Source organism: Macrobrachium rosenbergii, chromosome 43 (assembly GCF_040412425.1).
Source record: "Macrobrachium rosenbergii isolate ZJJX-2024 chromosome 43, ASM4041242v1, whole genome shotgun sequence".
NCBI lineage: Eukaryota > Metazoa > Arthropoda > Malacostraca > Decapoda > Palaemonidae > Macrobrachium > Macrobrachium rosenbergii.
Window position 1 is genome coordinate 21,806,625 of NC_089783.1, and position 27,500 is coordinate 21,834,124.

General features: G+C 35.8%; 1 protein-coding gene across 1 annotated transcript in view; it reads right to left on the reverse strand.

Moving 5' to 3' along the window:
• The window catches only part of LOC136828638 (fibrocystin-L-like), an 87,527-nt gene that overhangs the window by 5,107 nt on the left and 54,920 nt on the right, over window positions 1–27,500 (reverse strand). The window contains 29 exon segments of the mRNA XM_067086674.1: window positions 664–771; window positions 1,915–2,008; window positions 2,333–2,460; window positions 3,285–3,358; window positions 4,102–4,237; window positions 5,268–5,503; window positions 5,937–6,192; window positions 7,081–7,242; window positions 7,828–8,106; window positions 8,622–8,825; window positions 9,775–9,923; window positions 10,873–11,022; window positions 11,733–11,882; window positions 12,526–12,623; window positions 12,766–12,985; window positions 13,601–13,853; window positions 16,095–16,217; window positions 16,417–16,514; window positions 17,114–17,281; window positions 17,701–17,931; window positions 18,895–19,059; window positions 20,041–20,155; window positions 20,952–21,088; window positions 21,577–21,727; window positions 22,565–22,683; window positions 23,471–23,649; window positions 24,267–24,354; window positions 26,250–26,356; window positions 27,220–27,317. Coding sequence (XP_066942775.1) covers window positions 6,037–6,192; window positions 7,081–7,242; window positions 7,828–8,106; window positions 8,622–8,825; window positions 9,775–9,923; window positions 10,873–11,022; window positions 11,733–11,882; window positions 12,526–12,623; window positions 12,766–12,985; window positions 13,601–13,853; window positions 16,095–16,217; window positions 16,417–16,514; window positions 17,114–17,281; window positions 17,701–17,931; window positions 18,895–19,059; window positions 20,041–20,155; window positions 20,952–21,088; window positions 21,577–21,727; window positions 22,565–22,683; window positions 23,471–23,649; window positions 24,267–24,354; window positions 26,250–26,356; window positions 27,220–27,317 — 3,600 coding nt within the window. The 3' untranslated portion in view covers window positions 664–771; window positions 1,915–2,008; window positions 2,333–2,460; ... (2 more) ...; window positions 5,268–5,503; window positions 5,937–6,036.

The window sequence follows — 27,500 nt, forward strand, 5'->3', positions numbered from 1 at the left end:
GATGCACGCGCCATAAAATCTTGCTGTGATAACTAAAAGAGTGTACCTACTAAATAAATTTAAATATTGTGTGTAAGTTTAGTATCCTTTTTACAGGCATAATCACAGAAATTATTAACAAATAAAAAACAGACATAAAGCATCCTTGGATATTTTTACTCTATTTCATTCTTTGGGAAAAAGTAATTTAAAAATTTACTACCAGAAACTGGAAAGTTTCCTCTAGAGAATAATCGGAAAGGTGGCCATCGGATTAGATGTCAACTCTTCACTGTGAGCCCTGGCGTAAGGGTTCTCATATAGTGCAATTTTAGTTGCTAATTAAATTCTGTGAGGATTGATGTTATTTTCAGTGTCTTAGTGGAATGGTAATTAGGCATGTTCGTATCTGCGAGTAGATAGATAGATAGATAATTTGTATGATTGAAAATTAGATGGAAGAAATCAACTGAAATACATAGGCATGTACATAACTTCGTCAAATTAAGCTTAGGACACTGAAGAAAATAAGTTATCAAAAAGCCCAAAACACAAAATGTTTGCCTACCCTAACGCCATTTTCTGCATTGTTTCAAACACGAGATTAGTTTTGAATTGCGTACTTTTATTGATTCGATATTTTACTTCAAAGAACTGAGGGAATATCAGGATCAATTTACTTACCAAGACTTCAGCATATGGAATCATCCTGATGACCTCCACAGAAATGTGCCGCCAAAACACCGAAGTTCCTACTTTTTCCTTCAGTTCCTTAAGTAGCAACTCTCCGAACTGTTGAAGAGAGGACAGGCAGGATCTTAAAGCTTGAAAATGGTCAACAAAAAATGAATGATCGCATACGAGTTTGCATGTGAGTGGACTGACGGGGTAACAGATGAAGCATAGAAACAATATAATTCTTTACAGATGTCGAATGCTGTGACGTGCTGTTCTCCTCTAAAGTTATCATTATAAATTTATAATAAAAATATATTACGTATTCTGAACGAACGGATATTACAACAGAAAATACGTAATAATCGAATGAACTAGATATGACCTGAATGAACAGACGATGAAAAATGGAAACGAACAAGTCGATCGAATTCTGGATTAGACTTGTCATAACGTTAGGGTCATTCATACACTGATCACTTGTGCAAAGCCAGAGACAATAACTTATTGTTACAATTAATCATAATGCTAACCCGAAGGATTTGTTCTTAAATGATTGGTGAACATAACTGCAAGTGAAAGCTGGATAAGTTGGGCTTTTAAGTGGAAAGGGACTAGAGGGAATGGAAAGAAACTTGAGGCAAAAGCCAACTTAACTAGGGCTGAAGAGACGCTGCTGACAACCTTTAGTACTGTCTGCAGTGAGCCGCACAGTAAACACTGTATGTAAAAATCACAAATGGTCATAAAACTTGCACATGGGTCCTTCACTCTCCGTCACGGCATTCTATAGTCTCTTTGCCACCTTGTACTTCTATGTCTATTTTTCAGTCACTGAAGGGGGCCAGTGGCTTTTATGACAGGAATTTGTAATTCTTTCCTTCCAGCACATTGGGAAATAGAGCAAAAGTATAATTTCCATAGCTTGACCAACAGAGATTTGAGTGAATTTGTTACTCACTGCTTTAAAAGAACCGTGCTATTATATAAAATGTATAATTTTCTGGTAAAGACTGATTATTACAGTTATAAATATCATGAAGGAAAAGTATTTCTTAAGAAATGTTTGCGCCTGATTATGGCTCTGTAATATTCCTTGAATATCTGCGAAATTTAAAAAATGACAGTGTTTAAACCAAATTTTGCATAATTTGGTAATACACCGCACAAATTTTACGATAGAACCAGAATCAAACTGGAACATCAGTTTCTGAATAGACCGGATTCTCAAAACCTTATCAAGAATCAAAAAAACCTTACTTCTTCCCCATGCCTCTCAGACGCGCCCACCTTCTCATCGCTCTCATCCTAATCATTATGGTCTCTGCCATGGCCGGGAGCACGTCCAACGATCCTGTAAACATACAGAGAGGAATAAGTATGCTGTCGCCTGATCTGATGCCAGTTAAGCTGGTAAGGTAAAAGAAAGAATGGGAAAAGTGCCCAAGGGAGGTGTATTTGCATCTTGAATGAAACAAAAATGATAGAAATCAAGAAAAATTAAGCTATAGATAAAATGTCAAACCTTGGAGACAGTGGGAAACAATTCATTGAACCACTTAACTGAATAACCCAGGAATAGCTGATGTTGATATTGTAAACATACACTGTGTCATGATGCTTAAAAGCCACGATTTAATCATTCATTCTACTAAGAAAGTTAGATCCTCCCTCTTACCTTGAGCTACCAGACTCCATCGGACGGGCATGACTGAGACCGTGACACTGTATTGGTAACGTCCAAAGTCGCTTATGCTCAGTTTTCGAAGAGTGAAGGTCGGGATATTACCGTCTTCAACGGCGATACTGAAATGAAGGGCGGACGGAAAACAGTTGAAAAGGAAAACAAGAAATATTTCTAGTTAGGCGACTGTTAAACTTAAATACGGAAGAAGGTGATGATGGTGGGGAATTCTGAATGAAAATTAGGATATCTAAAAAAAATTCCTCAATTCTCTCTCTATCAGTTGACGCTTTTCTTCCATCCAAGCGTATAGCAATGAACCCAAAGAAGCTTTGCTTAAGGGAAGGAAAATATAATAAACGGTGAAATGTTTGCTACTGTTGAATTTCTTTATGTCATTCATAAAATATCCCATATAATGGAAAGCATTATGTACTTTCTGTAAGCAACAGCGATGGTTTACGTGTAATAAACGCCGTCCAGGGCTAGCTTCTCACAAAGTTAAGTATACCTTAGTTTAACCAGACCACTGAGCTGATTAACAGCTCTCCTAGGGCTGGCCCGAAGGATTAGGTTTTGTTTTACGTGGCTAACAACAAATTGGTTACCTAAAAGCGGAACCTACAGCTTACTGTGGAATCCCAACCACATTATAGCGAGAAATGAATTTCTATCACCAGAAATAAATTCCTCTAATTCTTCATTGGCCGGTCGGAGACTCGAACGTGGGACACCAAAGTGCTAGCCGAGAACGGTACCGACCCGTCCAACGAGGAACTCTACGGGCCCCTAAATCAATATGCAAAATGAAGTAACACTGCGTCGGCATGTTCTTCAGGACACTACATAACGTCCCGAGAGTCGAGACCCTCGAGTATATTATGGTCATTTTTTACGGTATGGGTACACTATAGTTAGTAATAATGATAATAGAATTGCCTCTTACCTGGTAATCCCATGGAGGATGCCCTGTCCCTCGCTAGAGGGCTCCAGCTGGATGTTCCCTACCATCTTCTGGCCCTACGATGAAAATGGAAAATCATTTTCTACTGAGGAAAATGTGACTTTTATCAAGTTCTGGAAAGAACGGCTCCCGTTGGAATGAGGTCTTTGAATTTATTCTTAACTATGTTCAACAGTGGGTGTATCTTGTTACTACCACTGGATAGTTTCAGCCGGTAATGTGCTATAACATGGACTACAATGCCAAAGGAGTAAGTACAAGCCATTTGAAAAATGCTAAATATGGTCTAGATTTTTGCATCTATATTGCATTTCAGGCAGATCATAAGATGGCTTGAAACCCTCATATTTTATCCGAGTTTTGGGGCTGACATGAGCCCGTCAACTTGCATATCAGAGGATTTCAATTCGACAAGTTTACAACCATACAATAACTTCGAACCTATCATGAAAGTTTATGAAAACGCTAAAAGCTTGTTTACCTGATTTCCCTATATCGCTAAATGGTAAGAGTTATTCTTATGAGGACTGCCTAGTCATTACTGCCATCCAATACTAATGCATACTGTCAAAAGCTGAAGCAATAAACTGTTTAGTTAATTCCATGTTTTGTCAATATCTAAAATATGTGTTTTAGGGAACTTTGGCATATTCTTCTGTTTTAAAAGAGAAATCAAACAATTCCAATAAGGTACAATATTCCACGTAAAACATTTTTGAAAACTAAGACATGAATCTCTCAGTACCACTGTTTATGTTGAATATCACAGAAAGGAAAACCATAAACTGACTCTACCCACCATCATATAATCGGCTCTAATAAGGCTGAAGGGGAAGCTGGCGTCGACTACGGACAGTGTTATCTCGAAGTGTTCGTGAGGCGAAACTTCCTTCGGTGCTTCTACGATTTGCAACGAAACTTCTTTGTCGAGGGCCCTTCCGGGGGAATGATCAAATTAGTTGGGGTTTGTTGTCTGCTTTATTGAGGACAAATGAAAAGATCCGGGTTATGATCTTGAATGGGGTTTGACTCAGCAATTTGTAGGTCTATTTCTAGTTAGTTTGGCTTTGGGCTTGAATCCTCAAGTAAAATTAAATTTACTTTTCTTTTCAAACAGAAGGCACATCATCAGACGTTATCGAAGCTGAAGTTAAGAAAAATCTTGAATTTGCTAATCAATGCTTTCTATATTACTACGTTTAATGTAAATAAGAACTTCATCAAAAGTACGTAAAATTTCAAAGTACGTAAATATAAAAAATTTAATGTTTTGATACAGTCCAAATTTTTTTTTGGAGGGTGGGGTGGGGTAAAACCATATCACTGAAATGGAATTTTTCTGTTTAGAAACGTCTATAGTATTTACAGTGATTTTTAATACCACCCACTTAACCGAAGTGCTTGAATAATGTCTCGTCAGCTTCCGATTACTAAGAAATGTTTTGAAACGGAAAATAAGTGCTACATTTCTCCACAGCAGGGTTGTTTCACTGTTAAAAAAAATTAGATATTTCACTCTGTATAGAATCTGCCATAGTAGGTATATTAAGCAAAATGAATCATACAACTCATATTTCGAAGACATCAGTTATAATGCTCCTGGTCATGTCACAGAGTATTTGAAATTTTCTTTTATGTAAGAGTTTATTACAAAGCTTGAGGACTTTAAAATCAAGGGTGACCTTTAATCAATCAGCGAAATTATTTTACGCTACTTATATCAACATGACTATCATCTGTCTTTATTCCTTCAAGTCTGTAGCAAAATAACTTCACTACTGAATTAAAAAAAATTCACAACAGGCGTCTTATCACTTATAAATTCACATACATACCCTATTCACCTACTCTAACGAAAGACCACCTTATCCAACAAAATTAGCGTCAGAATTTTACCACACCTTTTCTCGCATACCATTCATCATCACTAAAGACAACCTTCTTGCACATGCCGCTAAACACTACCTAAACATCCGACTTGTGACCATGAGAAGCGGGGCTGTCTTGGGATTCGACACAAAGAAAGAAATTTGGTAATCATTTCCAGCCACGCTGACAGCGAGGTCGCTGAAGACAGCAGATCCGTTGACGTACGGGACAGTCTTCGTTCCCAGCACCTGGCCGTCGACAGGGCCACTAATAAGACTTGCCGTCACTTGCCATGGATTGCTGCTGTGCCCCAAGGACATAATCTCATTGCCCTGGAAAGGATAACATGAAGCTTAGTTTTCCTTTGTCAGGGAAATATTTTGTTTTTATTATGGAGAATATGTCTTTTTTTTAACTTTTTCATTTAAATTCATTCACACGCCTTTATTGCATTGAGCTATATGTAAGCTTCAGTTATATACTTTAGGGAGAAATCATAATTATTATGGATTTAGCAAAATATTTCTAAAATGCGTCAAGGAAAAGACGGAGTACAGAAAGAATAGCAGTTAGCTTTCCTTGTGTAACTAGCAGATGCAGGCACGAAAAAGAAAAAAAAAAAAAAAAAAAAAAGAAGTTACAAATGAAAAACTGGTCTCAAACCTAAAAGAAAAGAAGAAAACGGGATATTATTGATGAGTTTTGAAACAGTATACATGTAAAAGGACGAGAAAAATGAGAGGAGATATGAATCCTCATACAGACCTGATCAGAAAGAACCTTTACAGCCGGGACGACGTAGAAAGGCGTAAAAGCCGTAACTACTTCAGGCAGGTCTTCAGTCATGAAAGATGAACTTGGTCTCTCAAAGGAAGTCGACTGCAAGCTTGCCTCCGCTTTCGCTAGTTCTTCCTTCTGCTGCATGACGCTGAAAGGCTCTGCGCCGGGATATAACCACGCCCCCAGTCTCTTCTGTAGCAGGAGGCCCTGGCTCTTTGGGAGGCGGTGAGGGTTCTATGACCTGCGGGACGATAAATATTAAATATGTTTTCCCAAAGGGCATAAGCAATGACATGTGACTTCTCTTTGCGAAGCATCAACTCAGTATGGTAGTTCAGTTTTTCTTTTGTTATATTATCAATATGAGGTCTTATACGATTTTATCACCGTCACGTTACAGAAAATGATAACAATTAAGCCTCTACTGGCCACCTAAATCTAACGACGCCAATATTTTTCCAACTCTCGATGCTATCGGGATACAAAAGACGTCACAGTGAGTTGCATACATTCTATTCTTGGAACATAAGCTGTTGAATTATCTATGGACATAAAAATTAAAAGGAAGGAAGGAAAAATATTTACTATATAAGAAATGCAAATCATCTACAAAAAGAAACTGAACTGTCACACAACAGTTATCAATCTCTCTCTCTCTCTCTCTTCTCTTTCTCTACCTACGAGGTACTTTACAAGATCACCCAGAATCCTACAAGCAAAATTATCCGTGTCTTCATGCTTTTACACAAGCGCATTAGCACACAGACTCCCAAATCAGGATGTAATATTATCCTCACAATAAATGTTAACAGATTCAAAACTTACAAGACTATAACGAGTCCGAGACACGTCATCTTTCAGCTGCATCATGTGATTGATTTAAATACTTTACAACATTTAAAAATACCCTAAAAAATCAAAGTAAACTAAAGTAAACGGTTGATTTCGAACGCAACATACACTGTATGTGGCCATCAGAACGATACAAAAGGCGAAGGAAAAATTAAATCGTTCTGCGAATGACGCACCGCAATCAAATCAATACAAATGAAAAGAATCTGAATTTGAGCTTGTAATGCAAATGACTGTATTTTTTGACCGAATGAATAAACAAATGCATTCCACTTACACTCAGAGAAGCAATACTAAAATTACACTGGGCACAAGCGTCAGTCTGGAACGAGTTGACAGCGTTCCCTACGGTGTTGAGCAGATCGCCGTAACCCAAAGACTCTGGGGACGAGCTGTTTCCGCCTCCTGAGCCTTGGGAGGGGGGGCTCCCGATTTCGAACTGCCGAGAAATACAGAAACAAAGTCGAAAGTCATTGAGTATACAAGGTATAGTTATTGTTAGATGGCAATTAGTCCGTTGCCGGGTTGAGTGAAAGGAGCTATTAACAGGATTAACCCATTTTTCTCTCATTTTGATCACTTAGAATTCTTTGAACACTGAAGGATTCACGGATAGAAAGACAAACAAAAATAAAGTTCAATTTATAAAATTTTAGGAAAATGAAGCAGATTTGATAGAAGACTTACTTACTTCAACATTGTATTCTACAAATATCTGATATGCAAAATAGTTTCTTCAAAAGGCGAAGGAAGGCAGCGAATCATTTTGACAGGGTTAGGAAAAGGTGGTTGGTTATTTCGTCCAAGCACGGTAGACAAAAAGTTAGACAAATACAGAGAGCCAGACAGACAAGAAGGAAGACTGAGTTAGTATTTCAATCATATGCTTAAAAAGACAGAAATATATTATTATTTATTTTGTGCGTGTTTAGACAGAGGACGAGAGAGGGGAAAAAAAAGAAAAATACAGAAAGAATTGTAAGAAGACGAGACGAAAAGACGAAGAAATCGAAATGTCACCAACCTCAAAATTAACATTCTGAGACGAAGAAGCGTCTCTTCTTCTTCTTCTTCTCCCGACATCTTCTCTGACGACATTTGTGACTCTGACGCTTGCAGGAGGAACGCCCAGGAGCTGAGCTACGTTATTGACGACATCTTTTTCGAAGAAGTTGTTGATGTCCACGACGATGCCCATGTTCAGGATGACGACGGGCATCATCTTGATCTCCACGACGTGCCCACCTCGTAGGAGAACGTGGAGGAATTTTTCTCTCCTTTGCAGGTAGTTCGAACCGACGATCTGTCGGGCGATGAGGAGGGGTAACGCGTTACCGCTTACGAAGAAGCATAAGACGGTGGAGAGAGAGAGAGAGAGAGAGAGAGAGAGAGAGAGAGAGAGAGAGAGAGAGAGAGAGAGAGAGGAAAAAAAAAGACGAGGAAAAGGCTAAAACAGAAAAGAATATCAAATAGATATAACGAGACAGAAAGAGTAAATCTAAGAGGGACGACCCCTAAAGAGAAGAAAAAGTCGAAAAAGGGGCATTGATAAACATAGAAAGGGTGAAGGATAGGGAAGGAGTCAGCAAAACACGAAAGAGTAACCTAAAAGAAAAATAATTACCTGGATAAGCAGAATCAAAATAGACATCAGAATAAAAAGTATATCCCTAAACAGAAAGTAATTTATAAGAAAAATAACCAGGTCTGTTATTTCATCCGGACTGAGGAAACCCCGAGAAACCAGAGGCAAATGAAAGAGACGATAATTTCCAAACAATAAACGAAGACTCATAAATAAAGACCCGTATCTCTTACATCTTTCAGCGTCGGGAAGAAGTCCGTTGAACCGGGTTCAGAAGGGAGGAGCTGGTAGCTACCAGGATACTCCTTGATATCGATGTTCTTCGGAGGTATGAACTCGCCGTCGACGTAGACGTCGTAGCGCTGGGTCTTCGGGAAAAAAAGTCGGACGATCACGGCTTCGCTGGGGTCAGAATGCAGCAGCTGCAGCCGAATGTGCTGTGGAAGAATTAACAACTATGTGAAATTTCCAAAGGTACAAAGACCTCTTTAACTTTTCAATATCCTCGTACATTTTGATACGCTTTTCACTGATAGGATCGAGTCCGAAATGGGAAATCAGTCAAGAAGTCCCCCTTCCTGCCCAGAATCCTTCTCTGTGGCAAAATGGGTTAATGCTTACGTCACTTTTACCGACATGTAGATTTCCTCTACAAACAGAGGTGAGTTTCTTCATTTAAATCCCATTTCTGATTCAAGACTTACAACAGAAAGTGTAATCCGAATTAATGAGGAAATCGAGAAGTCAAGAGGTCTCTGTGATATGAATAATAAATTCGAGTCGTGTGGAGTGAAAATGTGACAGGCAAAAATGAAACACTGGCAAGTAGCAATATAAACTGTCACAAATTCATTAGACTAATGCCTGACTGACAAGTAAGTAATAACTGACTAAAACACAATATTCGAGGTTTGACAAGAAGTAGCTATGCTGAACAGCTGATAGTACACATTTCATAACGTTAACTGAATGAAAGCAGATCTAATTAATCAAGGTCAAATTAGAAATCCCAATGAATCAGTGACTGGCAAGAAAGGACTCATGGCGAGACAGACTAACCGGTAAAGAAGGTTAAAAGACTGGCCAGGTGAGAACAGGTAAGATCAAGTTAACGGACAGGCAAGTCATGTGAGCTCCTTACTTGGCAAATATGTATTAACATTTTCAAGGTATCCTTGGTTTCCATTACATCTTCAATGTTTAAAAACAAACTCCATGCACTTATGCTGAGGTGGCTTTACCTTCTAAGCCATTTGAGTTTCAAACTAAGTTTCGTAAATGAATAGTCGGGTAACTGAATATTAAAAGAAACCTCTGGCAACCATAACATGAATTTCGAAAACTATACATCATCCTGCGAAGTAAATGACGGTGCAAATCATATACCTGAGGAGGGGTACCCGTCATAGCTACTTCGTACGTGTAGTTGGCAGCTACAATGGCGTAGAAAGTTGATATCCTCTCTTGGCAGGTATAACCCATGCACCACCCTCTGTCCATGGGGCCATTGAGTAAATCTACGTAGCCATTGGGTCCTAGGAAAACAGAGATGGAATTACGTATTATGAAATTTAACAGGTAAAAAATGTCATTCCCTTTTCTCAGTATGCATCTTTAAATCTGCTTTGTCTTTAACCTCCATCACTTTCCAAATCAGGCATATTTGCAGAACGAACCTTACTGTCTTTGAAATATCAGAATTTAGATTTTTATATTTTCTAGACTTTCTTTGGATTAGAAAGAGTTAAAGAAATGACGAAAATGTCAAAGATATGATCGAATAGATTATTTATATGATACTGTAACTAATACCCGTTTAATTTATTTTCTCCTCCCTTGAAGTGAGATGGTAAATTCACTTTCCATGTGGTGTGAAATATAACTGGTACATACATGCATATATACATACACAGTCATATACACATGCAAACACACGTGTAAATGTGTGTGAAAATCACGTCATTCTCTTAATGATGCATCTCCAAGATGAACTGGGATGACCTAGCAAATAAAATTGAGCTTCATTAAAAACACAGAGAACTTGAATTGTCAAAGAATAGTTATCCATTTTAGAATAAGCCGGTTCTCTTTAGCTAACAATCTTCTTTTCTTTTTAAATGAGGCTGTTTCCAGATGTTATATTCCATGTATTAACACGAATAAGAATAGCATGGACAAAACTCCGAAAGTTTTATTTACATCGAATGGAAGGATAAAAAAAAAAACTCAGGTTATCTTGCACTGTTTGGATAGCAAAAAGCTTATCTGATGAGTCGACTCCCATTCTGGGTATAGTCCTTTGTTTTATGTCCAGCAAAATCGTCACTGTAGCAATTCGTGCCATTCCTGAGAGTTCATCAGTTGAAAAGAGAGTATTCGGTCGTGTAAAAGTTACTTTCATTAATAACAGCAGTAGTGATGCAAAATATAATTACTAAGAGCATTATCAAAATATCATGCGAGTCTCTGCTACAAATAACTGACCTGGATTTGCAATTATCCCAATGGGGGACACACGCCTAATCTCTGTGTCAGCATCCATGCTTTCGATCACCAACATGCGATGCCTTAAGGATGAGCAGTTCCAGGCACGCCAACTCTCTACGAGGGAACAGGACCCATTCCGAACGATGCCTGCAGATATGTTAAAACTGATTTATGAATGATGAATATTATATGTAGTGAGCACGGTTAACAAGGAGAATTAAACATAAAGGCAATATGATGAATACTGTAAGTGAATGCAGAAATTAAATATAAATGGGACAAAGTACGTCACGTGCATGGCACCTGTTAAAGCTGAAGCATTAAGGATGAACGAAATGTAGTGAATAGTCCCGTATAATATATGTTTAAGTAGAAAGATTCAGGATGACTGAGACAGTAAATAGTTCATTCATAATGCCTGTGAAATCGTACACATTAAGGATGAATGACACCTGATAAAAATGAGTTAATCAACAAGAATAAATAAGAATTAGTTAAACATGGAATATCATGCCTATAAAATCAGTGGATGTTTTTCTTGCATAGGTGTTAGTCCGGGTTGAGGGATATCATGATAACTATCGTTTACGATAAGATCTTCCGATCAGGCTTCTGCAAAGAAGCTTCACCGTAACATGAAAAGTTTCGAGAAAACCAAATGTTGATGAAGTTATACTGTTGATTGCTGTTCGGATAAATAAGTAAAGAAAAAAATAAAAAATACAAAATTTCCTAAATGTAGTCCAAACGTGGACAGCCCTGGCGTAAAGGTTTATAAAATGATTCTGCAGTCCTTCAGGATACCATCCCAACCCTTCCTAAAATAAAAAGAAAAATAAGTTACAGAAATGACCGACCTTTGTTAGGGAATTTCTCTGATGCTTTAATTTCGCTTCCGTTGATGTCCTGCCTCATGGCAAGAGGGATTCTGTAGTCTCCGACTCCGTGACCCGGAAGACCATCCCACTCAAACTCTGCCTGGGACGTTGCAGTGGCATTCTTTCGTCCTAGGAAGAGGTCAGAGTATATATATATATATATATATATATATATATATATATATATATATATATATATATATATATATATATATATATATATATATATATTATGTATATATATACATATATGTATATATATACATATATATATATATATATATATATATATATATATATATATATATATATATATATATATATATATATATATACAGTATATAAGCAGATAGGCATGGATGGACAAGCTTATAAATCCACCTAGTATAAGTAAATATAAAAACTTGCCATGCTTACGTAAAGACATCCATTACCTATACACACATGTATACATATACCACAATGTTTGAATGGAAGAAGATATACCTTAAATCCTCATAAGGAAAGAAGACTATATTTATCAAAATATTTTTTTGTAAATCTTTTCTACGACAAGCCACAGATGCAGGCAGTGGCCTGCTTGTAAACGGATGCTTATAACAAACTGAAAATATTTTGGTTTCATTTTACTAGTATATGGTATCATTTACGAAGGAAGAAGATACTGCAGTAAAAATACCCTTATTAGTGATATATACACCTAACAGAAATGCCAAAAAGTTCTAATCCATTCCTTATGTATTTAATACATACAGACTAAATCTTCAATTACCAAGTAAGCTTCCGTCCATATCTTGAAGAACGACCTTCTTCAGCCCGTCACATGTCATGTCGACGCAATCAGATGGGTTGACTCTGGAGAGGCTGGGCCTGTGTGCAAGAATATTTTTCTAATGTGTGAAATAACGAAAAAATAGATGCCTTTTACCGTGCATCAAAAGAATGGATTTTTTAATTAAACTTCTTCTGTATTAAGAAAGATAATGATGATAAAATATCCTTAACAACTCACTCGTGCATGACGATATAATTGTCTTTTGAAGAATTGTAGAACGTGATGCCACTTGTGAAGATCGGGTGAATGCCGTCGTCCGAATCCTTGTTGGTGGCGAGGGCTACGTCTTTCCCACATGCACGCGTCTTGAAGTGTGCGAAGGTTACGTTCTGGATGAAAGTTCCTCCTCGAACTGCCGGGTAACTTTTGGCCTCGTGGAATGCGTGCTTTGAGGCCACTGTTTGGGTAATCAGATTATATTAAGGAGTGTTCATTTTGTTTTCTTGCAAGCCTTATTATCTACTTAACTGATTTTATGTAAGGATTATGGATTTCGGGAACACCTCAGTTTATCCTCTCTGGGAACGATTTTCTCAGTTTCTGTAGTGATTTTTAAATTACTGGTTTTGTCAAATTTATAATTTTTTACTCAAGGGATATTGCACTTTATTTCATCAACGTTACAATTGTGCCGTATTAGGGTATGTTAAACACTGGACCGTAACATAACTCTGGAAGATAATTTTCCCGTGAAAATTTCCGTTTCCATGATTTTCCGAATCATTACATAATCCGGCATTCATTTTCGACCCCCATTCATTTCTAAACTCTTGCTTTAAATCAGTACTCCAACAGTGAGGCGTTCCAATGTTTGGAAACAACAACGAAGAAATCCCTGATAACCATGATAAATAATGGCAAAGAGAGCTTAAGATTACTATATATATATATATATATACATAGACATATTCTCCTCTTTTTTAGAATTCCCTTCTGGGAGATACCCTAATCTGGCCCTGGCGTCGCCCTTCCCATAAAACAAAAATACAACGTGTATTCCTGAACGACTTACTATTCGGGCCTGACATAAAAGTGCCGAAGAGGATGCCGTAATATCCCTCATTGATTCCCGCTGGCCAAAGGACGTTCCCGAAGAAACTGGATATCTTCGGCCTCGAGTTCTGGTAGTCGCACGTGTGAGAGGGCGAAGCAGCCACGAAAGTGCTGTTCCTGGTCGTCGCCGTTTTGTCTGCGAAGTTGTGCGAGAGGGCGGGAGGGCCGTAGACCAGCTGGTTCACTCCGACCTTGCTCTCCACAGACACCACCTGCGTGAATGTGACAGGGTTGGTCATGGCCTCCGTCGAGAGGAAACATTTATTTCGGTTCAACATGCAGGTTCTTCACAATCACCTGGCTTCCGTGTTCACTACTTTTAATGGAGGATGAAGAGCTACAGATAAGTACTTCCTTGTGAATGACACAGAAAGAAGATTTAACGTTGGGTAGCTTTAAACAGAAGTTTTCTGAGCTCAGGAGGATAGCCACAGACAAATGTAGCCTCATTTTATCAACAGGAGGAACGCAGAATAAACCTACAAGATAACCATGTAAACTGTGAATGGAATGATTATTATTATTATTATATTATTATATTTCCTTGACGAGCAATCTCCCTGGAGTAGACTGCATTTGCACACAAACATACACAAACGTATTTACTACGATGATTTTGAAATCTTACAGCAAGCTGCCGATGAAACCTCTCTCCATGTCCCCGAGTCGTCAACCAACAAACAACTGGTTCCATCTTTGAATAGTCAGTCTTCTTCTGTCCCTCTATTTATAGCTTAAGATGTTTCTTCGTCCTTTTGGTGCCCTTCTTGGTTACTCAGTTTTCTTTTCTTGAGGCGTTACTAGTAGATTGGTTTTAACTTTTATGTTTCGGCTCTAATATCTATATTCTAACATTAATAATTTTACTGAGTCTTATGTATTGATTTTAATTGTAGGTACTTTTGTATTTTAGTCCTGATGATGAAGCCACGCTTTGAAACGTTGGCTGGAAATAAGTTGAATATGCATCACCTCCTTTTCGTCCTCCTGTTTGTTCCCTCTCTCTCTCTCTCTCTCTCTCTCTCTCTATATATATATATATATATATATATATATATATATATATATATATATATATATATATATATATATATATATATATATATATATATATATATATATATATATATATATATATATATATATATATATATATATATATATATATATATATATATATATATATATATATATATATATATATATATATATATATATATATATATATATATATATATATATATATATATAATATGTGTATATACATATTTTAATTCCTATAACTATAAGTAACCTCACAACTGGATAAACTCTCTTTTAGATTAAAATCCCTCTAATGATAGTAAAAAAGTTACACCATGTGTATGGATAATAAAAACTTATTTTCAGTTATAAGGCCAAATTTGGAAAGGTTTTTCCCTAAACTACAGACCTTAAGTTATGCAGTGCTTAGGGGATTAAAGTTACTACCGGTTATATATTTTCTAGTATATAATATTATATTTTAGGTTTCATAAAAACTGGCTTACTTCAGCTGTTTATTTCACTGAAATTGATTTTCTTGCCTCATTGTTTTATTCTAACTTTCGAAACCTTTGGCTGGGTGATGAACGCTAGGGCACAAGTCATCCTTCCCTGTCTCTTGTTATTCATCTTGTTGCTGATGATTATTGTTTGAATCTTTTGCTAATTATCTCCTTCAAGGATGGGCAGATAGGCAAGCTCATTTTAAGAACAACTGTGCCTCTGTTAACCTATAAAGTGAATTGTGTACCTGGCAGAGAGCCGAAAAAGCTGGTCGCATCCAGGGTTCAAAAGAGGATGAGGCTGGCAACCTCATCCCCAAAAGACTTGCTAAGATCCGGAAGGCCAACACCTTTTGATGCCATCCCTTACATGAGGAAGTGGTAAATAAATATTTCACTAAATTTAGCCATTGGTGACTGCAATGCGGTTGCCCTGACGGAGGGTTGGAATCTTTGAATATCCAAGTTTTATATTAGCAAGAGATTCAAACAATAATCATCAGCAACAAGATGAGTAGCAAGAGACAGGGAAAGATGACTTGTGCCCTAGCGTTCACCACACAGCCAAAGGTTTCGAAAGTTAGAATAAAACAATGAGGCAAGAAAATCAGTTTCAGTGAAGTAAACAGCCGAAATAAGCCAATTTTTATGAAACCTAAAGTATAATATTATATACTAGAAAATATATAACCGGTAGTAACTTTAATCTCCTAATCATTGTATAACTCAAGTTCTGTAGTTAAGGGAAAAACCTTTCCAAATTTGGCCTTACAACTGAAAGTAAGTTTTTATTATCCATTACACATGGAATAACTTCCTACCTATCATTAGAAGGATTTTAATCTGGTAGAGAGGTTACTTACAGCAGTAAAATACTAAACTTTGGCTTAAGAAAAAAACTTCATTATTCGAACAAATGAAACTCACATTTTCCAAAAGAAAGCTCGTTGAACCCTGCATGTAGAATGCCGTGTCCCAAGCGCGCCAAACGTAGAAACCACGAAGACGGCGACATAGGCTTGAAATGTCGTTCTGAATCTTGTTCCACAACTTTCGGAGAAACAAAACATAAAACATACTTTTAAGAAAGCTCTTGTCACACTAAGATGTGGTTTGTTAATCATACGTTCGTGCATCGTTTATTCATTATACGTGTTTATGCAATCATCAATAAATGTTTAAGATAGAAATAAAAACCCGTTTGTTTTAGTAAGCTTCGAAGAAAAAAAAAAACTCGAATCTATCCTACCATGACGCCGTAAATGACACCATGGGCCTCATTATTCCACCACTTGCTTTTGTTATTACAGCTTTCACCGTAGGTTTGGTAGGCTGCTTGCTCGGAGCCTTTAAAAAGAAAGATTAGATCAATTTTTCTGTTTATTTATTTATTTATTTATTTGGCGTGAATTATGAATCGGTGTAGTAATGTCATTTTTGCAAGTTTAATCACGACTCACTTTCCTCTAAAAACATGTCCTCCATAAATCATTGACAGCAATGTAGAATTTATTACCAATCAGAAATCAATTTTGAAATTAATAGTAAAAAATAAAATTATTATATATTTTTCCAAATGTTGAAGGCAACTGATTATATAAACTAAATAATGCATTTTCTCACCTAAATCTGGCCTGAAAAAACATGAAAAAGAATGAGAATTAAAAAATTTGGTGGTACTGGAAAAGGAAAACGCAGAACCTTGTAATGCGATGGTCACTTCATTTCCACGCAGCAAAAATGAGCGGCTGCAGCCTATGGTAATATATGGACAATACAAGCAAGATAGGTGTTTTGTCAGATCACCAATAGATGGCGTTGCTAAAAACTTCACGGTTTTTTTAACATATTAACCGGAGTCGTTCCTATTTTGCTTATATCGTATTTGATGGTTAAGTCACCCAAATTGATTACAGAGCTGAATAGAAAGATTTCCTCAAAAATACCTGCGACAACGTTGCCTTCCAGAACGACTCCCTGAGCCCTGTTGAGCGCGAAAGTGCCAAACCAGTCGATGTTCTGTGTTTCTTTCCGGCCGTTGTAAGTTCCCGGAAAGAGCATCACGGATAATAGATTCTTGATGTATAGGTTCCCTTCTGAGTCATCGCGTATACCTGTCGTGTGGGTAATAAGTATGAAGTCTCTTCAGGTGTGATACTGCTGTGAGTTTGTATAAAGATAAGTTTTGGTGCTTTCCTTGATCATGTGAAATGGCATAAATTCGTAAGGTCACGCCAAGATGACTGCAAATGTGGATCCTTATCTATCAATTTCTGAATGGCTGTATACCTTTTACCATGATATCTTCACCTGGACACCAAATATTTTTGCATATACACAATTAGTATCTGCATTATTAAGTTTGCAAAACAGCAAAATGTTAAATGTTCAAACTTCCTAGAATGAATAAAGGTTCTTCCACTTGTTGCGTAAAGTGACCCACTGTTCATCAGAAAATTGTATTGTATTGCTCTTAACTGAAATGAATTAAATAACAAAGAAATACAATTCTGACCCATCAACCCTGACTTACTGGGTCCAACAGTGCGATAAACAACGTTGTTCTCAACAGTGATGTTATTGGAGCCAAAGAAGCCAATGGCTGTGTTGTAATTCCTATTGAAGGAACATTTCCGGAGATAATTGTTCCCGTCAGTCTCTGTTCCGAGTCCATGGAAGACGACGGAGTATCTTGGGTCGTATATTCCAGTGAATCCATCTTGCCCAAAGTCCTGGAACTCGACGTTACTCAGCCTAGCTTCACCTAGGAAGGATATTTAATGGAAATGAGATACATACTGACGTAAATTGTATTATTGCTGCTAGTAGCTGTTACTCTTTTATTGTTAATGCGTCAAATACGTTGTACCAGAGAGCTTACAAGATAAAAGGCTGCCAGTCGTTCTGATATCAGCGAAGGAAATGCCACAATTTTATCAAGCCTTACTCGTCCATTTGAAACTTTTATCATCACAACTCTTACACGCAATGAAATATTACAATTTCTCTAAATTCACAGTAGAAATGAACTGAACTTCAAAATACGAAGGGAAACTACCAGAGACTACACACTTACACAAACTAATGATACTAATCCTTTAGTCCTCACACCACTGGACTGTGGGACAGTCTCCCCGACAATGTTGTGCAATCGGGACTTCAAAAGTTCAAGATGCAACGCATTACTTCCCTAAAATCATTCTCCTTGTATTTTAATAATTTACTTACATTTTTATCTTTTTATTAATTTATTTTTTTTCTTTTCTGATAATGGATCTCTTCTTTCTGTATTTCCTATTAACTTGTTACTTCTTTCAAATGAAGAACATCTTCTTTGGAAGCTTGAATTTCAAGTCAATGATCCTCGCAGGCTTTTTCCCATATGAATGGGGTTCATGTTCTGAATAATAATAATAATAATAATAATAATAATAATAATAATAATAATAATAATAATAATAATAATAATAATAATAATAATATTATTATTATTATCATTATTATTATTACAGCTGTTTCCACGGCATTTAATTTGTATAGAGTCTTCTCTATACAGATTAAATGCTGTGACTATACAAATTAAATGCAGTGGAAACAGCTATAATTTTCACCACTACTCCCTCAGAGAAGGTCTCCTTCCTAAATAATAATAATAATAATAATAATAATAATAATAATAATAATAATAATAATAATCTAAAAGACGAATTAAACAAAATCACTGCACCTCTGTAATCAACTCCATTGACTGTGATTTCAGAAACGAGGATGCGGCCACCAAAACTGTCCTTGGGCGGTGATCCAGTTCCTCTTATTCTGATGTTTCGACCGAGCAGACCGACTTCAGAGGCCAGACTGTAATTGGTCCCGTCAGGCAAGCTGTATGTTTCTCCTAATGCAGAAAGGGATGCAGTGGTGAATTGAGCTGGGGACGCTTGATCGATTCGTAATTGCAGAGGAAAGTTTTTAAAGTATTATATGCTTGGTAGACCTATATAAATCACCAACATTTTCCAGGACAAATAGTAGAATCAGATCATCTAGTATTTTCCACGGTTACATGGCAATATCGAGCATGACTTTATAATACCAAGATCAAAGTTACTAAACAACATTCACTTGCAATATGAACTTGTCGAACATCATCAATGGTTACTAAACTTTACAATTTATCAATTGACGAAAAAATATCAATGAACATAACCATTAGAAGTACCAAAATGTATCGTTATCGGAGATCACCCTAATATTGCCAATATAAGAAGACTAAATTGTTAAGATACATTGAACGTAAATTATTCCACTAAGAATTACTGTAAGCATCACCCTAAGAGTTTTCTATCACACACAAACACATCAGTATGTATATATACATACACACACACACACACATGTATATATATACATGAATTTTATCACATCACCGTGACTTACATACAAGCATTAAGCTACAACTGTCCTTCAGTATCTAATTCGCTCTACCTCGGAAATAATATATTTTCATATATGTTACCCGAAGGTGAACTTTTTAGTTGATAATAAGTTCGTCGTCTCGTGGGCTCGAACCACGGAAGACAAGAACTCAGGACCACAGTGACGCGCATTAAACCACCGTTCGAGCACACGAGACGACGAACTCAAACAAACAATTCCCCTCCGGGTAACATATATGAAAACATATTATTTCCGAGGTAGAGCGAATTAGATATCAAAGGACATTTGTAGCTTAATGCTTGTATACGAGTCACGGCGATGATAAAATTCATAAATATATATATATATATATATATATATATATATATATATATATATATATATATATATATATATATATATATATATATATATATTATATGTATATTCATTAGGTCACCTAGGTGTTCAAAGCGGAGAGTGCAGTCCAGATCAAGGGTGGTGCCGTTAGACACTGAAGTGACGTTACAAACTTCCGTTTCCTCGGGGTCCTTTGATGAAGTCGTGATCATGATCTGGAAAAGAAATAATTTGAAAAAAAGTCGTCCGTTGAGTCTTTCTTTTAATTGGAGTCTTTAACGAGAAGTTTGCGTTCTTTCGTGTTAACACTTGAACGGACCACTTTTTTTTATCATCATCGCTAATTCAAAAAAAAAAAAAAATTCATTCACCAAATGAAGACTGGTTCGAGGGGAGAAATAATACGCGGTCACTGCGGCATTCACCCTTCAATAGAATTGCTGTACGCTGAAACTCTGCGCACAACAGTGACAACGCATCAGCCGTTAACTACATCATGATTAGGCCTATTTTCTTTATAATTTTTAATTATAATCCAAAAATGGGCATAAGCAAAAGTTAGATTAGGTTGAATTTTCGATGTTGCAAACTTTGTGTTACAGCCAGGAAAGCAGTGGGTTAGGTGATCTAACCATCTAAACTATATTCCTAGGTAACATTCACCAGTGAATATCTAGTTATCCAGTGCTGTTTTTGCATTTTTATTGAAATGAAAATCAATCGAGTTACAAAAATGTTTCAAAGCATTGTACTTTTATTTCCTTTCCATAAACATTTTCATCTATTACTCTACAGAAAAATTTGAAAATAATTCGTAACTTTGAGGCATTCATTAAATATCCAGTAATCAAGAAGACTTGATGTTCCTTAGCAAAATAATCACTAACAAGGCATAATTTATTGACACTTTTCGTATATGAAGAAAATGGAATAGAGATTAGTTGCGCTTTGTACGTTTTAATTTTTCTTCCAGTTTTACAGAAGAGAAGTTCTCTTAACTAAAATTCATACCTGTTTGTTGACCCAAAATTTAGGGTCAACGTTTTCCTTAAGAATGACCTGAGAATCACCAGGGGACGCTGTTGAGCCAAGTTTGACCCAAGTCTTGCCGACATCTTCCCCGTGGAGTGTAAGCTTCCCAAACACGCCTTTTGTATAATATCAAAGAAAAATGGGGAAAGTTAATGTGTTATGTTTCATAACTTGTTTTCCCTTCTCAACTTTATACCGTCACTATTTTCATATTTATATCGGACAAATTTGGAATACGTATTCTCGAACGCATGCATGCCTAACATGCTTACAGATTTGCCACAAAAAAACATGGGTTGTTTCATATATATATATTATATATATACATATATATATATATATATACATATATATATATATATATATAAAATATACATATATATATATAAAACAACCCATGTTTTTTGTATATAAATGTATAAATTTAACTATATATATATACAAATTTAATATATATATGTATTTGTGTATGTATGTATGTATATAAGTATGTATGTATATATATGTATATATATATATATATATATATATATATATATATATATATATATATATATATATATATATATATATATATATATATATAAATTGAGAGAGAACCTACCAATGGCTTTCCAACCTACGTTGGGCGCGCCAAAGGGCAAAGGCATGTCTTTATTATCGGGATCAGAGGGATCTAGGGACCCTCTTAAGGATATTGTGAGGTTATGACGGAAGGGCTGGTCTTTGGACTTTCCAGCCAAGACTTCACCTCCCTGAAAAAGAAAAATAGCAGATCAATGAATAGAAAAGATTATTGAGATATATCCCAATTTCTTCTCAATTGTGGTGAAGAGACTAATTATTCTGAATTTAATGTTCTATGTCATCAACGTCCGTTTCATAAGAATGATACTTTCTTGAGATTATACTATATTTTAAACAAGCAATTAACAAGTTAAACAGATGAGGATGCAGTATGGAATACGAAGAATTATACTGTACATATGGAATTCATGTATATACCTAATTCCTGGTAATCTAAGAAAAATTATTGATGGAGCCATTAAGTAATACGCAAGGGTAAGGCAGTATTAATACCCTCAGCACACATATGTGTATAGAGAAAAGTACCCCATCAGGCATTCTAGCGTTGTTACAGGTGGCCTAAGCTTAGGCAACGGAGCCTGTGTCAGGTTCATGAGAATTATACGTCTCATAGAAGTACAAAAGCGCTGGTGAACTGGTACAATACATGTACACAATACCGGGGCCTAAGCGATGTCAGGCAGGCCAGCCGATCGAGACTACAAAAGTCTACCCCAAAAGCCAAATCAAAAGTCCTTCAAAAGAAGGCATCACGGCGACCCCATATAAAAATGAGAACAAGCTGGGAAGAAGAAGAAGAAGAAGTACAACGATATCGCTCTCATACCCAGTCAAAACCGCTGAGAACATACTTTGCAGATGACATACCATAGGACAAAAACTTCATGAATTGGCACTTAGCTCTGTTACCCAAGGCAACAGATGACAACACCTGTAACAGGGAAGAATAGGCTAGTGGGGTATGCCACCATAATCTACTGTACACTGATAGCCTTCGCCTTTACCTGTATGTAGATGATAGTCGCCTCGAACTCGTGGTCCATGGTGTCTTCGAACTCAAGAACGCCGTAGACGTAAACACGACCCAAAGGAGGGACGGTCGTGTCAACAATAAGCCACATGCCTGCAAAAATTTGGGCGTCATTGTTTCAGAGTAAATTTAGAACTGGAGCGTTCAAATAATAGCACTGTTTTTAAATACAACGATACTACCAAAATTCACATAGCCATTGTTTACAAAGTAGGTCTGAAGTTCAATAGTAACAATACCATTCTTTATCATTTAAAATCGATTTTTAATATTGGTATGATCTTTCTTATATATAGTATAAGTATTTCAGCAGTAAAAATGCTGTTGTTTAATAATAATTTCAAATGTGGAGAAAAAATATGAAACACTACTTTACTGGCATTAAATTTTTTTAGACCTTTAAATGGTAAAAGAACAATTCCAGCATACACTTTTCGCCAAGGTACGGATTTCAGCATAATTCAGTTAAATAATAATAATAATAATAATAATAATAATAATAATAATAATAATAATAATAATAATAATAATAATAATAATAATAATAATCATTATTATTATTATTATTATTATATTATTATTATTATTGAACTTTTATTTTGAAGTTTAACATCAATAATCTTTTTGAATTCCATTGTACACACACACACACACACACACACACACACACACACATATATATATATATATATATATATATATATATATATATATATATATATATATATATATATATATATATATATATATATACACGAGTGCATGCGTGTGCTTGTACCACATTTACACGTGCATTTTTCTGAAAGAGATCAATGCAATTAAAAAGACAAAACTCGTTCACAGCAATAATAAGGTAGAAATATTAGCCATGGCTTCCAACCTTGGGGAATTGTGACGCTGTTTCCTTCGCGAGGAAACTCGGAAGTATCGTTGGTGGGGCGCCCTCCGGTTCCCACAGGTACCTGTTGCCACGTGTCTAGCTGTGACCACCGATAGGTGGCATTCGGTCCACTCGGGAGAGGCTCTGCAGTAGGGGGTATGCAGCCGTCGTAGAGACACCTTTGAAAAGACGGAATGGAATGGAATGTGAAATTTAGGCTCAAGGCTAAGCGCTGGGCCCTATGAGGTCTTTCAGAGCTGAGAGGGAAACTGAGAGCAAAGAGGTTTAAAAAGTATATAAAAGGAGGAAAACCTCGCAGTTCCACTAAGAAACAACCGTTAGGAGAGGGAGGAAAGTACGCTGGAAGAAAGGGAATATGAACATAGGGACAGTAAACGGAATAAAAGGGGGTGCCGCTAGGGGCTGAATAGACGCTACAATGAACCTTAAGTAATGCCTACAGTCCACTTCGAGAGGGGCACTGACGGCACTAACCCCCTACGGAGCCTTTGAAAACGAGGGTTTCGACAATGAACGGGCAACTGCAGTCTGCTAAAATTAATTCTACGAGTTGTGCTCGGAAAATTTAATGTGTTTAGTATACTAACCTGTGAAGTATAGTATCCCAGACGGATACATAGAGATATTCTAATTGTAGCCAGTATTTCAGATTTTTATATATACAAATTACGCAAGGATTATGAATGGTTATTGCTTGAAGAAATAATCGTTAAGAACACAAGTATCTATAAGCAAAGGGGCCTCTCCATTCAAAGATATCTGCCACTTTCCTTACCGGTATACTTTCAGATTAATCTCTCGCATTCTGCCGTACGGCCGCGTCTCAAAGGTGTCTCTCTTCTTCCTCGTAAAATTTCCTGATACTGGAAAGGAATGAGTGAGAGATATATAAATATACATACATATATAATATATATATATATATATATAAACAGTATATATATGTATATATATGTATATATACACACACACACACACACACACACACACATATATATATATATATATATATATATATATATATATATATATATATATATATATATATATATATAGTGGACCCCCATTTTACAAACTTCACTTTGTGGAACATATCTTTCAGTTTTACATTGAAATTTTCCCAATTCGTGAATATTTTCATGGAGCAGTATTCACCAATTACTGTATTTTCATTTTATTTTCATGACACAATACATTTTTTGATAAAAAAATGTTTTACTAATTTTCAAATATTAATATCAATGTAAACACTGCAAAATATCTATAAAAATTTTTAATACAAATTAAATAAATCAGTCTTACAGAATGTGTGACCACTAATCTCTCTCTCTCTCTCATTAAGATAAGAGAGATTGATTTTTTATGCATGTATGGTTATTTGTTTTGTACAGTATACTTTTATAGATAAACGTCATGTTACTTTGTCATTTATTTTTTCATATTTTCCATAGTATAATTATGCAAATTTTGGCATTTCAATAAAAGCAGACTGAAAAATAAAATGAAAACAATTAGCGAATCATCGTTCGAAAACTTGTTAAGCTCATTCTGGGGCTCCCCACCCAGGAATGAGCTTAACAAGTTTACATACGGTGATTTGCTAATTATTTTCATTTTACTTTCCAGTCTGCTTTTTTTTGGAATGCAAAAAGTTGTATAATTATAGCATGGAAAATAAGAAAAAATTAATGAAAAGGTATCATTACATTTATCCACAAAACTATAGTGTACAAAACAATCATGCATGCATAAAAAATCAGTCTCTCATATCTCAGTGAGAGAGAGAGAGAGAGAGAGAGAGAGAGAGAGAGAGAGAGAGAGAGAGAGAGAGAGAGAGAGAGAGAGAGAACAGAAATACATATGCACAATAAAAATATTTATTGCCCTAGTGACAGTAATTTTTTTACCAATGTAATAGGAAAATGGAATGACTTCAATATTATAAGAGAAAATGGCTTTCCTTACTTACACAGGGGTAACTTTATTGGCGGTGAAACTGTCCGTAAGACAGATTTACTTAATTTGTATTAAAGATCTAATTTGTATTAAACATTTTATAGATATTTTGCTGTATTTACATTAATATTAATATTTGAAAATTAGTAAAACATTGTTATAAGCATTTTAGGCATTTATATACTTAAGAGATATTAAATTGTTTTAGTATGATATGTTAAGGTATACTTTTGTTTGAACTATTGAATTTGGCAGTGAACTTTTAAAACTGGCAGCTATAAGCATTTCAGTTTAAGGAGTAAAGGGTATTTGGCAGTTATAAGCACTTACAGGCATTTTTGGAGGGGATTTTTCATTTCTGCAGATATTGCATTTTCGCAGTTCTGGAACCTATCCCTACGAAAAGTGGGGAGCACTATATATATATATATATATATATATATATATATATATATATATATATATATATATATATATATATATATATATATATATATATATATATATATATATATATATATATATATATGTATCTTATATATATTACATATACACACACACACACACACATATATATATATATATATATATATATATATATATATATATATATATATATATATATACTTATATGTAAATATAAATTTGTTTACGTTTCTTCAAAAGCAAGAGCTAGGACTGATACTAATAACCAAAAAAAAAAAAGAATGTTGCAAATTTCCAATTTTCATGACTGATACTTAAGAGAGATTATGCTTGTGACTAGATAAGCAATGACACTAGTAACTTCTGAGAGGCTAACCAGAGTACGTCAGCAGGAGACTCTCTGCATCCCAGTAGTAGTCTCCATGTTTAGCAGTTCTGATGTCAAGTGGAGCTTCGGTGCTGTTCTTTTCTTCTGTCGTTGTTCTGTTTTGTATATGTGAATGAAAGGAAATATCACTTATTAGTTTAAGAACACTTGATGGGGAAGTGGTCTTTTTACAACAGGAATTTTAGAACTAAATTAAAAGAGTGTACTGGACCTTAACTGAGATCGGTTATGCCTTCTAACACTCCTTCATAAACTCTAGAAGTTAATCGTAGGTACATTACTTTGAGTTAGAAGAGAGAGAGAGAGAGAGAGAGAGAGAGAGAGAGAGAGAGAGAGAGAGAGAGAGAGAGAGAGAGAGAGAGAGAGAGAGTAGAGAACATAAGAAGTGAGATGGCCAATATTGTATTTCGTTTGATTCATATTGACTACATTCTTTGTTACAGCAAATAACAATAAATTTTACATCATTAAACAATTTCAAGGGAAAATCTTTTTTTCTATTGGTTGGCATCTGTATTGCGCCTACAAATGAAAAAGACATCTGCAGACATGACGTTTGAAAGGCTGGAATTAATTATGTAGGCCTAAACAAAAAGAAAAATACGATAATTAAAGTAAAGCTGGATCCTGTTGTTTAGATACTAAAGTCCTATTTAAATATTTGTAGTTCATTCGCTCGTTCATTTTACACTGAGCTGGCCTTATGCCGGTACGAGCTCTTGCAAATGACACAGCCTCACGCACAGACAGCGACAGAGACGTGAACGACAGGAATGGTGTGGACCACTGGGTTCGCTCCTCAGAGTGCACAAATGGCGTCTTTACATTTAAAAGTTGCGAAAGCATATCAGGAACCACCGACCAGAGCTTGAAGAAATATATAGTTTTTTTTGTTTTTTACAAAATATCTAATACATATATACACAACTACTAAAGAACTATATATGCATGCAATTACCCAAAACCATCAGGTGCTTGAAAGAACTTATGTTCCACTAAATATCCATCCCCTGGATCGAGGAAGTCTGTTTGAGCCTGGTACGATATGTCTGTGATCTGGAAAGAAGAGACGAAAATAAACTTACTGGAAAACCCCATTAAATTTTATTTTTCGGGATGGGCCATGAATCTATTTGCTTGCAAAACTGCACTGGAATTACCTAGGTTACGATATCAAACTCGTTTAACTGTTAAAGTTCGGATAAGGTACTGAAAATATTTAAAGAATGTTATTTAATT